The sequence below is a fragment of the Cladophialophora immunda genome (assembly GCF_000835495.1).
Source record: "Cladophialophora immunda strain CBS 83496 unplaced genomic scaffold supercont1.7, whole genome shotgun sequence".
Taxonomy (NCBI): domain Eukaryota; kingdom Fungi; phylum Ascomycota; class Eurotiomycetes; order Chaetothyriales; family Herpotrichiellaceae; genus Cladophialophora; species Cladophialophora immunda.
Genome location: NW_015622547.1, coordinates 453,838 through 467,651, shown reverse-complemented (window position 1 = coordinate 467,651; position 13,814 = coordinate 453,838). Strand labels below are relative to the sequence as shown.

The window sequence follows — 13,814 nt, the reverse complement described above, 5'->3', positions numbered from 1 at the left end:
ATAGACGACTCGAAGCAGAGACGTTCAAAGAAAGGCGTATTTAAACCATGTAGCTCTCATTGTCACCCGTTTTACCCGTTTGCGCATCTTACTGAAAGCTTTCTGTGAATTGGAGCCAGCAATGTGACTAACAGTTCTCGCTGGGACGTTCATCAGGACGCAGTGTGCCGCGCATCACTGGTGTGACATTTCAACAGACCGTAATCACGTAGCCAGGAAGAGAAGCGAATCACGGACCGACTATCCATCATCCAAAGGATTGTTCTCATGAGTGGCTACGCGACGCAAGTCATGGTGAACGGTACTTAGTCGACCTCTAGAATTATTGTAGTATACCTTCTTTAGGCTGGAGGTTCCGACCGGAACAAGAGCTGCACTTTTGGACTCGCCCAGCGACTATGATGGTGCTATACCTGTGACAAAACTGAATCTGAAGCTACAACAGGCAAAGAGGTTATTTCCAGCCACACAAAAAGGTATCAGAGATCGAGCCCTGAGCAGGACACCCCGTACAATCTTGCTATCGATCGCTTCCACAAAGTCGCCATATATTCCCACAGTCATGAAGGCTTAGAACAGCTGAGAAGCACAAGGAAAGCTCAACCCAATTCCTGCAGCCGAGAGCTAAAACAATATGTGTCTATTGGTGCCGCTTGGAATCCCAGTGCCGGTAGTCCAAGCGATCATATTCCCAGTCTCTACCGGCCATGCCTGCAGCTTCCCGATCCCTCGCAGCTCGATCATTGTCTGCGCTCGCTGCTTGCTTCTCTCCCATGTGCCTGGAACAGTTGTCCGGGGGAATAGAGACATTTTCGCGATACCGATCCAGAAATTCGACGTCGCGCGAGGAGGAGCCTGATGTAGGGTAGAGGAAGGAGTATTTCTCTCGTGTATTGGAGGTGGCGTGTTGGCTATAGTCGTAATCGTCTGATGCAGACATCTCGATCTCTTCGTTTGGAGTGTTGTGCGTGCGGTTGTATGGGACAGAGGAAAAGATTGATTTCTTGATGTGCGGTGTTTCAAGAGAAAGTAGGGAGAAGTAATGGTGTCGAAGGAGGAAAGATGGTAGAGAATGTTTGCTCACAGATGTCACAGCTGCACGTTGTTTGCGTGTTTTCGACCCGTCACAGGGAGGGCCTGAATCACCTGTGATCTCGAACTGGTACATGACTTCCCAATTCTCAATCACCGGAGTAGCACTTCATTCATATCTCGCTGTTTGCTGCTCAGTCTGCTCAATTTGCTCGAATGTAGCCACCTCTGTGAAAAGATTTCCAGATTATCTCATGTCTTTGGTGAAGGCAACGCTTGATTGAAAACCAGGATCTTTCATCCTGCCATCTGTATGGATACGCCCAGGTTTAGAGGTTTTGAGGAGATTGTGATGTTCCGCCCTTCAGAGTAGCGTCGGGTCGATGCGGATTTGATGGGTAGTTTAACTGCGTAACCGTTCGTTGATGATGCTAAAGAGTTCGGATGCCCCATGATGACCGGAAAGGAACAGTGAAAGATCCTCCATGATGATGTTCACGTCTCCTTAAATGGAGCCTCGGGGCTCGGCTGCCTCGCATACGCCCAGTCATAGCATCTGACGCCTTCTTCCGCCCGCTCCTGCGCTGCCTGATGGTTCGCCGCGGTAAAGGACTTCTTGTCTGAATCAAGACGCTCGGCTGTCTTGGAGACTTCCAGGCGCCTTTCCATGAGAAGATCCTTTTCTTCTTGGCTGGATTCTGCTGAAGGGTAGTAGTCCTTATAAACAGTCTGGATATTCTCGGTTTTATACTGCTCGTAGTAGATGTTGACCGCCATGGGCGGTTCTAATTTTGGATGATTCGAAGCGCGTCGACCTCCCAGCTTCCCAGGTAACAGGTCCATCTCAGATTCGTGGTCCTTTCTGTTTCGAAGCAAGGCGTAGATCTTGCAGGTGTCGACGAGAACTGTGAATCTTCCCTGGCAAGCATGGTGGTTGTCAGCCGCCCTTGGCCCCCACTCAGCCGGCCACCTGTGGCTGTGCAGAATTGCCTCTAACTTCAACGGAACGCCCACCGACGTTCCGAAACGATGCTCAAAAGGCTCTCAGTTCACAGGAGACGATGGTCCTTGATTGACCATCAGGCATGCGTCATTTCGGATGGCAGAAGAAGATGAAACCGTGAACTGTGAATGCCAGTTCTCCGCGTCTACCGTTAACTGTTTGAATCCAAGGTAGTTACTCGGTATATGGAAAGGGAACGAATAATACAGTTTTAAACTTGGCGGAAGGAAAGATGTCTAGCTACACTATATGGAATGATGATGCCGGTTAATATGCGAAAGCACCTCGCCCACAAAGGGTTCTGGTACCCCCAGGCTAAGAATCACCGGTCTGAAGCCTCGGGCTATCTTGGTTAGTAAACTTCCGCAGACGCCTCCGTGCCGCGGATCACACACCTCCGCCCACTACATGGCATACTTCTCGAGCGCAAACCAATCGAACGTGCACTGAGAGAACTGGTTTCTTCCGTTCATCTCGACGTCGTGAAGTGACACGTATTGACCTGACTCAGGCACTTGCCAGTTTTGAAGCCCCGGATCATTGTTATTACTCACTTCGTGTTCCTGTAGCCCATGCATGCTGTCCGGTTGGACATCTGCGATATGAAAGTCTCGAAAGGCGTTCGATGTATCACCTTGATAGGAAAAGAGCTGCAAGAGTGCTGTGGGGTCTAGGTTGCTTGTCTCGTCCAAGCGAAGTTGGTAGTCCATCTGAGCAGCTATCCCAATGTTGGAGCTGCCGGAACTCGTATCACCGTGTTGTAAGGCCGGAGTTGCATAATTCGAGGAAGCGAAGGTGGTCGAGGGGCCACTTCCAGGTTGGGCCGGCAATATCATCGCTTTGCTCGTACGAAAATGGTCGCTATTGGCCATGCCGCTTTGTTTTCTGAAGAAGTGGCGGACATATGCTTCGGCGATTTTGGTAAAGGTCTCTGCTACTTTCTCAAGCTTTACTGCTGAAGTATGGTACTTTTGGAACTCGAGAAAGTACAACACCGTTTGCCGGAGCAGCTGCAGGTCCTCGACACTGTTCTTCGCGGTCGGATTGGTGATGACTTCGCCAAAAAGGACGAAGAACGGAGTGAAAGGGTAATATAACTGTTGCCTGCATGAGGGTAAGCATGCAGAAACTCCACTGAAGGAACACCAGATATACCAGACAATGCCATTGAATACTTCCTCGGAATGGGCAACCAGGCCTTTCAGGAGCGATATCGCTGCTCGCGCGGAGCTAAGGCACGCTTCACGACAAGCTTTGTCACCTCTTGTAAGGCAGACAACTAGATGATGGTATTGGTAGCTCAGAAAGCTAAACCCGATTCTGATGGAGACCGTTGCCGAGTCGGTCGCATCGGTGAGATTTGTATGCAGAGTTTGGCTCTTGAATAGAAGTCAAAACTAATCCACGCTCGTCAGAGTTGGCTCACCTGCTGAACGACCGATATCCAGTGGTCGAGTCTCTTCTTCAGTTCTAAATGGCGGGTGGGGTCACGACTGCCGAGAAGATAGAAATCCGAGATGTCGCTCATAATCATTGCCAGTTTCGTGCATTGCACAAAATAGAAGGCACCGAAAAATTCCACATGAGGCGGAAGATCCGTTCCAGCGTCAGAGGTGGACAGATGCGGCCTATACGCCGAGAGCTGCCGAGGAGTAGGAAGCTCGACATTTTGATATAGCGCAGAAGGCAACACTGAGGGGCATCCGAAGGAGAGTGAAAATGATTTGTCGGTGATGAACAGGCTCCAGAAAAGGCACAGGTTGCGCGAATATAGCTCGCTGTCTCTGGGCGCGGATCCAGAAGGAAGTGGCAGCTTGATCATCTGGGCCATTCGACAGGCCTGGCTCGTCAGATTCCAACAAAGGCTAGGCGTCACAAGATCTTGTCCGTGGACGGCGAAGATGGTCAATGCCTGTATGTTTAGGATGGTGGGTTCCATGAAGAGGCTGGCCTCATCCGCAGCCAACCAAGCGTTCCAGCGCAAATGGAACGTATATTCAGACAATTGTGGGCTCTGGGTCGACGCCGTCGCAAGAATGGTGTTCAACATCAGCACCCAGCCTCGATTTGCCACGGTAGAGGGACGAAAGACCAAGTTAAACAATATATCTTGGGGAGGTTGACTGATGAGAGGATATCCTCGATCGATGGCCGTAAGGAAACCTCCAAGACGTTAGGCCATGTGTAACGAGCGGTGCGATAATAAGGTAGGCCTACATTCAACAAACATCTGTCCAACCGGCTCCGTCGGAACAAAAAAGGCTTCTTGCTCTCGCCTTGTCATTCTGACTGCAGCTTTGATCTTGTCGTAGTCATAAGTCGAGTCTTTGAATTGGCTATAGAGGTCGGAAAGCATGCCAGTGCCTTGAGTTGTGATAGCTGTAAGATTCTGGCGTATATGACTGCCGTCAAGCACATCCTGGATGTGGGAAAAGGTCGAGGTAACGCTAGAGAGAGTATCGTTGCCGAACTCTGGCAGCTGATCCTGATTTGTTTGGGCACCCGAACGACTTTGCCAGACAGTGAAGCTGGGATTTGGGCCTGCATGCTGACCGACTGATTCTGGATCTGGATCGATGTCCGGGGTGTCTCTGCGTATAATCAGCTGGGTGGCAGAGTAAAGCCTCAGGAGTGGACGCTACCTAATCATCGGGCCATGCTTGCTGTCAGATGGTTCCCGAGAATATGAACAATCACTCGTCCAGGCGCTGCAGTTTTTGCATTTGGGTTTCTCCCGAGAACAGCGGAGCTGCCTTGTATGAGTAGTGTATCTGGATCATGATCGGCCTTGAGGGCAAAATATGCGAGTAGCCCGGCCCATCATCCTTGCATCCACTTACCTTTTTCTTCCAACAGTAGTCGCACTGACAGGTTAGCGAGGGCCGGGGGGAGCACGGCACCCTTAACTTACAGCGTATCGACTTAGGCTCTTCTCGTCAGCCATACCGACAGTATCACGCCAGGATCCCCTTACAGCGGTGTCCTTCCGCAAACGCGGCGATGAAAGGAACTGCTGCTGTGCATTTCGGAGCAGTGTTGATGTTCTATAGTGTTAAAAGTTGCATGGACGGAGATATCGCGCGCCCTTCCGAGGAGACTGAACTCGATTCGCTCCGGGAATGGCGACCAACGCTTGGTTCCGACTCCTTCGGTGACGATTGGGCGGAGTTGTTGGCGAGAAAGGATTTAAGCATAGGGCTTCCTCCTGGCCAATAAGGTACTCCCCTTCGTCCATTGCTTTAGAAGGTGGGCCCATAATCGCAGGGGACGAGGCTGAGATAAGTCACTCTCTTTCTTTCGCAGAGTGGTTACTAGGAGATCTCCCCGTGCTTTAGGGGGCCCAGGCACCTACGGTGGGAACCTCATTCCCCAACCTCTTCCTTCTTGGTTTCCGCTCTCGCCTGCGCTCGCCTTGACCTATCCATCGTGCTCCACCTTGAGTCCACAACATTGTGCGCAAGTACTCAACTAGAATTCTTTTCGTCTCTCCATAACCATGTTTTGTATTGAATGCTAACAAAACAAACGAGCCTAGCAAGCCGACCCTGCGCACGTTGCATGTGGTAAAGAACAGCTCAGAGAATGTAAGTGAAATCAAGACTCTGATCTCCTTCTCTACCATTGGTGGTAGCTCCTTCAGCAATCATCTTCGTCTTCTTAGTATTTCTTCTCCTGAGCAGAAACCAGCATGAGGTGTAGAGAAATCCAGCGACAATTGTGAGACCAGCCGAGATAGAGTTACCGGGGACGTATCGTGGGCCTTGCTGACTTGGATATAGCTGACCGGAAATAAGGTTCGATACGTTGGCTAAACTATAGGCAAATGGCTGGCCTATTGCACGTTTCGAGTCGGGTGCGAGGTTCGTTGTGATCCACGTTACAGCCAAGGTGGAAATGGGATAAAGCCCTGGTGAATGGTGAAGATCATCAGAGGTGCCCTTCAATCAAATGCCGAGACGACTCACCTATGACAAGGACAAACATGCCGGCATAGCCAACATCAGGGTTTTTGGACCACACGCACATGAGATACCCCACAGCGACAGGTGCACAACATCCAACGATGAAAAATGCCCGCTTTCTGAGCTTGTCCGAATAGTAGACCTGGACCGAAAGGGATATGGCCCCAAGAACATAGACTGGGATAGTCATGTAATTGACCTTAAGGGAAGCAAAGCTACAACCAGTCAGCCAAAGAAGGTTTGGTATCCAACGTCAGAACTTACCCCAGGCCGTCGATGATGGTGGGTAGGAAGACTCCAAATCCGTTTATGGCAATCGACGAAGTGAAGAAGGCAAGGCCCAGGAGGTAGACAAAAGGGTCGGTCAGGGCGATCTTGATCCACTTGCGCTCGAATTTCTCTTCTCCTCGGATGAGGTAGTCTCGTTCCTTTTTGATCCGCATGGTCTCCTTCTCTTCTTCGCTCAGAAACCATGCTTTCTCGACTTCGCCAGGCAGGAAGAACAGACCAATACCACAGATCACCACGGTGATACAGAACTCAATGATAAAGAGCCATCTCCACGCCGCAAGACCGTGCCGTGTCCCCATCGTTTGGACAGCATATGCGAAGAGCCCGCCAAAGGCACCAGAGATACATTGGGCAAGGTTCGTGGTCATGATTCGCTTTCCTGCTAGCTCACGTGGATAGATAGTTGAGAATAGGAAGGCGAATGCCTGGGCGAGACCCGCTTCGGCGGCATTCAGCAACATACGACAGGCGATCGTCTGGCCGTACGTTTGGACGAACGCAGTCCCGAGCGTACAGATGCTCCATAGGACGAACGCTGTACCGATCGCCTTTTTGGCACCCCATCGACGGGTAGCCAGGACCCAAGGGACTTCAAATACAACGGTACAGACGCTAGACAGCGTCTGTATGTTTCCGAACTGGCCATTTTTCAATCCGATATCTTTGTCGAAGCCAAAGACACGAGCATTTCCAAGCTGTACAATAATTAACAGATATACCTCACAATCAGGAGCTACTCACGTTGTTGCGGTCAAGGGTAGACATGACAAGATAAATGACTGAGATTGGTACGACATAAATGTCAAACTTCCTTCGCACTGCTGCTTCCCTAGCGGGATCAATGTATAGAGTGGTGGCGGTGCCAATCGCGTGGTCTTCAGAAATACTGGGGGTGTCGAACACGGTATCCTTGGCCATTTTCTCCATATTCGTGTCCATGTCTGGGTCAGGTTCCGGTGCAAGACTTGTCCAAGGATATGGCTTACGATACCAGATGAAGTGGCTTGCTGGAGGAGAATGGGTGACCAGCCCGTTGGAGTCGCGAAATTAAATACTCCATCTTCATCCATGAGGCCTCAGTAGAACTGTGTCTTTGCACATATTCGTCACTGCTTTCGCTCAGTCCAAAGTTGATAAGACGCTAACAGTCAGTAGATGTCGCTTATCCTTCGCAAAATGTACTACCCGGCAGTCAAATCAGGATCCAGGCTCCGTTATCAAACTTCTGCGCCTGTCGGGTTTTCCCGACGGCGCGTCGCATTATCTGGCCAGCTCGCGCCAACTTCCTACCAGAATATCACTTTTGATCGTCTCTATACCGATATTCTGGGGTCTAACGAACGCAATGCCGCGCGCCGAACAGAGAATCAGGGGCGGAGGTAATGCATGCCAGAGGTGAGTCCAATACGATTTCGGGCAAAGCCATGATGCGAATCTTATCGGTGCGCAGGTGTCGTCGGAGAAAGCAGAAGGTACCAACAGTAAATTGATATGCTGCACTTTGAGCTACTGATGACACGGTCAATCTGGCAGTGCGACCAGAGATATCCGCAGTGTTCCAATTGCGAAAGCGTTAACGCTGCGTGCCTCACCTATCATTTCGGGAAGCAGGTCGAGGTAAGGACTACTGCCCTGTGAGGTCCGACATTCCAAGCTTGCTGATAGCCTGCAAGATCCCTCGCGACTACGTCTCCAACTTGGAAGAGCAGATTGCAGCGCTCACCCAGGAAGTCCAGGACTTGCGGGAGCGAACACGGGGCCATTCAGCCGCAGACGAAGACGTTGCAAACACTGTAACAGCCTCTCACTCGGTCCCGGAGACAGGCAGCCTTCCTCCAGAAAGGCAATCTGGCTCGGATGAAAGCTCGCCTCTTTTCCAAGACTTGGTCACCAAAGTCAAAAACGTTGTCGTTGAACCTTTCCAGCAGCCGCGGTTTTTGGGTCAAAGCAGCGGCATCTCCTTCGCCAAAATGGTTCTGGCAGCCATTCACGTTGACAACCTGTCGTCACCACTTGTGCCGGAGCAGCAGCCATTTCATGAATTCTCCCTGATCGAATCCTCCCCAGCCAAAGCCTCATTGCCTCCACGGCATGTTGCAGATCATCTAGTCGACGTTTACTTCCAGTATCGCACACCTCATCTGCCAATCCTGGATCGTTTGCAGGTGAGCAAAGCCATCGACAGCGCATATCGTTCTCTTGGAACAAGCCAAGGATCAATTGAGGTACCTGAGAGGGACATGTTCATAGCATACATGGTATTCGCCATTGCTCTCGTTGACGTCCCTCATACGTCCGGGGGCCGACCAAGCCAGAGTGACGGATGTTTCCGTTCGGCACTCGGCTGGGTCGAAAAGATCCTCACATACTCCAAGAGCGACGTCGAAACCCTGCGGACTGTGCTTTTGCTGGCCCAATTCGTCGCGCTGTCCCCTTCTCGAGGAAGCCTTTGGCATCTAACAGGTTTCGCTTTGCGTCTTTGCATCGACGTAGGCCTACACTGGGAAACTGAATCACAGTGCCTCAATACGGATCCAGACGTGTTGGACGACCGGAGGCGCCTATGGCACTCTACATATCATTTCGACCGCCTGCTATGCATCACTCTTGGCCGTCCATTTGGTATTCTCGACGAAAGCACACGCGTCCAGCTTCCGAATCCATGGACAGGATGCCGTCCTGGACGACAACAACCCAGCGAATTCGACATCCACACTCAGCGAGCGCACAACCACTTGTTTGCCCTCGCCAGACTGGAATCAGAGATCAGACACGTACAACATAGCCAAGTGTGGGCTCTAAAGCCGGCCTACCCCCGACCCAGCTGGACGGTCTGGTTACAGGACGTTCTGCCCCGCCTGCAGGAATGGAATGCGACAGTTCCGGAACCAGGTAAAGCACATCCGTCATCAATCTTCGCGTCCCAAGCCTACTGGGAAGTGATTTACCAAAACACCATTCTGCAACTCTATCGCCCGCACGTGGGCAACATGTACCGGTCAACAGAAGAGCTATTTATCACCTTTGAGGCCTCGTCCAAAGTCATCGTTGGACTCAAGGTCTTGCAACGCGAGGGAAGAGTTGAGATGTTATGGAAATCGGTACATCACCTCTTTTTGGCCGGGCTAGGAGTCATCTACGGCCTCTGGCATTCGAAGGAAATTCGGGACCAAAATCCTGTGGGTAAGAGTATTTCCACTCTCCAGTCTTGCGCATCAACGCTCTCGGCCATGTCGGAGACCTTCCACGGAGCCGCAGGATGTCGGAATGCCTTTGATACGCTCTCCTCTGTGACAATCGATTGGCTAGTCACCAGGGACATCGAAGAAATCCACCAAAATCGCCTGGAATTCGAGAATCACGTCAGAGAGTTGACGAAGCAATTGCAGCTCTCCCGCGATGGCACCACGGCGAACGTCGATCATAGGGCCGACAACATGTTAGCGGTGTTGTCCACGGACAATTTCGACCTCAGCGAATTGCTCAATTCGGCGGCGCAGTGGCCGGATCTCGGAGAGTTCAACTTCATCATGGGAGAGCAGGTTTCGATGATGGACACGGCACTCGTCCCTGCTGCTGGCGACACCGTAGAATAAGTGCTTCAGTAGCAACACCAATCTAACCATCCCATGGCGTGGGGGTTGTTATCATGGCATCAAGGCCCTGCTCAGTGAAACCCCCGCGCCGATGGGCAATGTGTGTATTGAGGGAGATAGTTGATGTTGTAACCGTCCGAGAAGGCGGAATGGCTGCATTGTTGGGGGTTGTACATAACTACATTTCGGAAAATCCCGACCCCTGGAGCGCGAGCGATAATCATCTGTCAAGTCGGCATATCCCGATTCAGCACACGCGAGATTTCGAAACAGGACCTTGGCCAGATCTTAGACCAATGAAAGGTACAAATGACCTCTGGTTGAAGCGAGCCAGGCAGGAAGGTTGAACCTCGAAAAGCTTCGTAAGGATGAAGTCTGCAAATTCTTTCCTCTTACCAGTGAATACTTAGCTTCTGATGCCGAAGTATTAAGTGTCTCATACAGGCAAAGCTACCAGGTCAAGTATATTCTGTTGCCTTGTAACTGCGCCAACCGACTGCTTCACCTTCTTCATCACCCTTCTCCTATCTTTAGAAAAGCGTTCTGTACGGTTGTGCCATATATGGCTCCTGTGATCACACTTTACACAGCCCATCACTGCCCGTTTGCGCATCGCGTTCAGATTGCGCTGCGTGAACTGGGTCTGGAATTCGAGACACACCTCGTCGACATCACCATCCCTCGCACCGCTGAATATCTTGCCGTCAGCCCCAGTAGGATGGTCCCCGCCCTCGCCCACGACGGCCGTGTGCTGACCGAGTCTGCTCTCATCTCTCAATTCCTCGCGGACTCCTACCCTGGCCACCTCCTGAAGGCGAGCACCGACTCGGCTGGCGCCTTGCAGCGGTTCCAAATCGGGTACTTTGTGGATACATACTTTGGCAAGGCCCATCCGCTCTTCGACTCGACCGTTTTCTCGAATGGCGCCGACGCCAAGACGGCAACGGCGAGCAAGTACATCGACGCTGTTGTGAGGCACGTCGAGCCCCTCCTCGCAGACGCCGCACCGTTCTTTGGAGGCTCCAACCGCCTGACATTAGCAGAGGTAATTTTCCACGCCACCACGGTTCGCTTGGATGAAAAACTTATTGAACCGGCTTTAGGTTCTGACCGGCCCTTTCCTTCTTCGAGTTCTGACGCTGCCGAACTATGAGCAATTGGTGCCGAGCTTTGTCCCGAAAGCGCTCGAGGATGGGGCGCCAAATTTCTGGACGTGGACTCGAGCCGTCGCAGCTGAGAAGTCAGTGACTGCAGCGTGGGATGAAGAGCTGGTGGTTAGACGCACGCTTGAGCGGATCGACAAGATGAGGACTGCGGCGTGACGATGGCGCAATCGAAATATGAGGTGAGGCGTACGAGGATTGAAAGGTTAGGCGGTGCATGGATGTCTTCCTGCAGACGTGTCATGCTCTTGAAATGTGAGCTCGAGCTCAAATAGTGATCACACAGCACAGAAAGATGGACGTTCTGGCAAAGGAATGTTCAATCGATGACGGAGATGCAGTGCTGTCGGGTGTATTGAATAGATCAGCGCCGTTGGTGGTACGTGCCCACTATCTTGAGTTATTTAACCTTTTTCGGGTATACTAATAGATGGAGGGACTAGCAGTGACATATTTCGAAATTCTTTGTAGCTACGATGAACCAGTTCACTTGGGCAGTGTTAGGAGTTGAGAATATTCCGGGGAATAAGTCTTTCTCATCGCTTCTTGTTTACTATACTGGCATCCAAGACCAAATCATGGAGAAGAATACTAGAATCCGCAAGCTTCTCGGTGGGCCATTTGGAATATTCTGCAAGACGCCAAGGGATTCCGGATCGCTTTTCGATAACTGCCTCCGACAGGGCCGAGAGATCTATGCCGAACCATTGACTGACGTTAGCGTACGATGGCAGTTTCTGAAAGTGCCTGTTTCAGACAACACTACCGGATAGCTACGCCTTGTGGCTGCCGAGGAGCCGAAGTATTGCGACTGCTACCGGCGTACAACCGTTTATTTCAAGGTTGCAGTGTGGAATCTAGACCACTGTTTATCTGGCGGGAGCCGAGTATGCTTCTTCGACGACAGCGAAGCCATGTACCCCAATATGCCTCACACTAACCGAAGGTGATAGGCCAATATGGGTCGTACAGCCATTATCACCTTTTATTGACAGGTCGCAATGATATAAGCCAAATTCCGTTTGCAACAACCGTTGTCGCACTTCTTTTGACACGCTCGTTTATTTTGCACGTGAGCAAGGTACAGCGTTACTACTTACCGTCGCCCTCCAGTGCAGATTAAGACATGGCGCCTTCAGAGCCGGATGAAGGCTTTCCCGCAACTGATCAGTGCGAGCCGCTTTACGACGACCGCGGATACATGATCCAAAATGCCAGGGGCTATAGGCCATACCAAGGAAATTACGCCAAAGGGCGAAAGATGCGGATTATTCATATCGGAGCTGGGGCTTCAGGGATCAACTTCGCGAAGTTCACCGAAGATCGGCTCCAGAATGTCGAGCTACAGATATATGAAAAAAACCACGACGTCGGAGGCACATGGTTGGAGAATAGGTACGAACATGCATCGTGAGCCCGCGCACGATTGGGTCCAACGCTCTAATACTTTCAAGGCATCCCGGTTGCGCCTGTGACATTCCGAGCGCAACCTATCAGTTCACGTGGGCGCGAAACCCGGCCTGGTCTCAGTTCTACTCGGGAGCGCCTGAGATCTGGCAATATTTGAAGGACATTGTGGACAAGTACGATTTCACCAAATACATGAAGTTCCACCACAAGATCATCCGTGCGCTGTGGAATGGTGACCGGGGGGTTTGGGACATTACCATTCAGAGGGCAGATGGGACAGAGTTTATGGACTGGTGCCACATTTTGATCAATGGAAGTGGCGTTCTAAAGTACCGACCGGTCTTTCAACCCTCCATCCGTCAATCTTGACTAAACTCGCTCACAGTGACTGGAAGTGGCCAGATATCAAGGGCCTAGACACCTTCAAAGGACAGATCACTCACAGCGCTGCCTACGACAGCTCCATCAGCCTCAAAGACAAGCGAGTAGCCGTCATCGGGATGGGGAGCAGTGGTGTCCAGATCACAGCAGCCATCGCACCCGAGGTCAGGCAGTTGTATACCTGGGTGAGGTCGCCAACTTGGATCACGACTGGGTTTGCTCAAAAGTTTGCCGGAGTCGAGGGCACCAACTTTGACTGTGAGTCCGCCAGTGCACCTCCTTCGCCCTTCGTCCATTACACTCACCCATCTGGAAGACACCGAAGACCAAAAGAGGCGATTCGCCGACGAACCGGAATTCCTGCTGAAGTACTCGAAAATGATCGAGTCGGAGCTGAACCTGCGCTTCAAAATGCTGTTCAAAAACACCCCCGAAGCCGCCGAGGCCAAAGAGGTAAACCTTGCCATTCGGAAGGGGCTTCTTACAGGAGCTGATATTTGTAGTTTGCACTCCGGCATATGACTGACAGGCTTGGATCTCGCCATCCCGAACTGGTCGACGCTTTGATACCCAAGACTTTTGGAGTGGGCTGCAGGCGCGCGACGGTAATGTTTCTCCTGACCTTTGACGAGCGACCCCGGCGCTAAGACCAGTTCTTCGAAGCCTGGCAATGGGTTCCTCGAGGCGCTCACCCAGGAGCATGTGAAAGTTTTCACGTCCGAAATGCAGGGAATTACGCCCGCGGGATTCATCGACGATCAAGGAACGCACCACGAGGTTGACGTTATCATCTGCGCGACAGGGTAACATCTCCATAGCCGTCATTGAGTCGATTTTACTACTGACTCGCGTTCAGCTTCACCACGTCATGGGTTCCGAGATTCCCAATCGAAGCCAACGGCCACAGCGTGGGGAAGATGTTTGCGAAAGAGCCGATCTCCTATCTCTCCTTGGGTGTTCCTCACAGTATGAGCGC

At 51.5% G+C, this 13,814-nt stretch overlaps 1 protein-coding gene across 1 annotated transcript; it reads right to left on the bottom strand.

Annotated features, from left to right (window-relative positions):
- Positions 1 to 1,469: 1,469 nt before the first annotated feature.
- Positions 1,470 to 1,875, bottom strand: PV07_10978 (uncharacterized protein; the record flags this gene model as incomplete). The annotated part of the gene is made up of 1 exon (XM_016398365.1): positions 1,470 to 1,875. The coding sequence occupies one exon, from the start codon at positions 1,873 to 1,875 to the stop codon at positions 1,528 to 1,530; it is 348 nt and encodes a 115-aa protein (XP_016242927.1). The 3' UTR covers positions 1,470 to 1,527.
- Between the last annotated feature and the right edge of the window lie 11,939 nt (positions 1,876 to 13,814).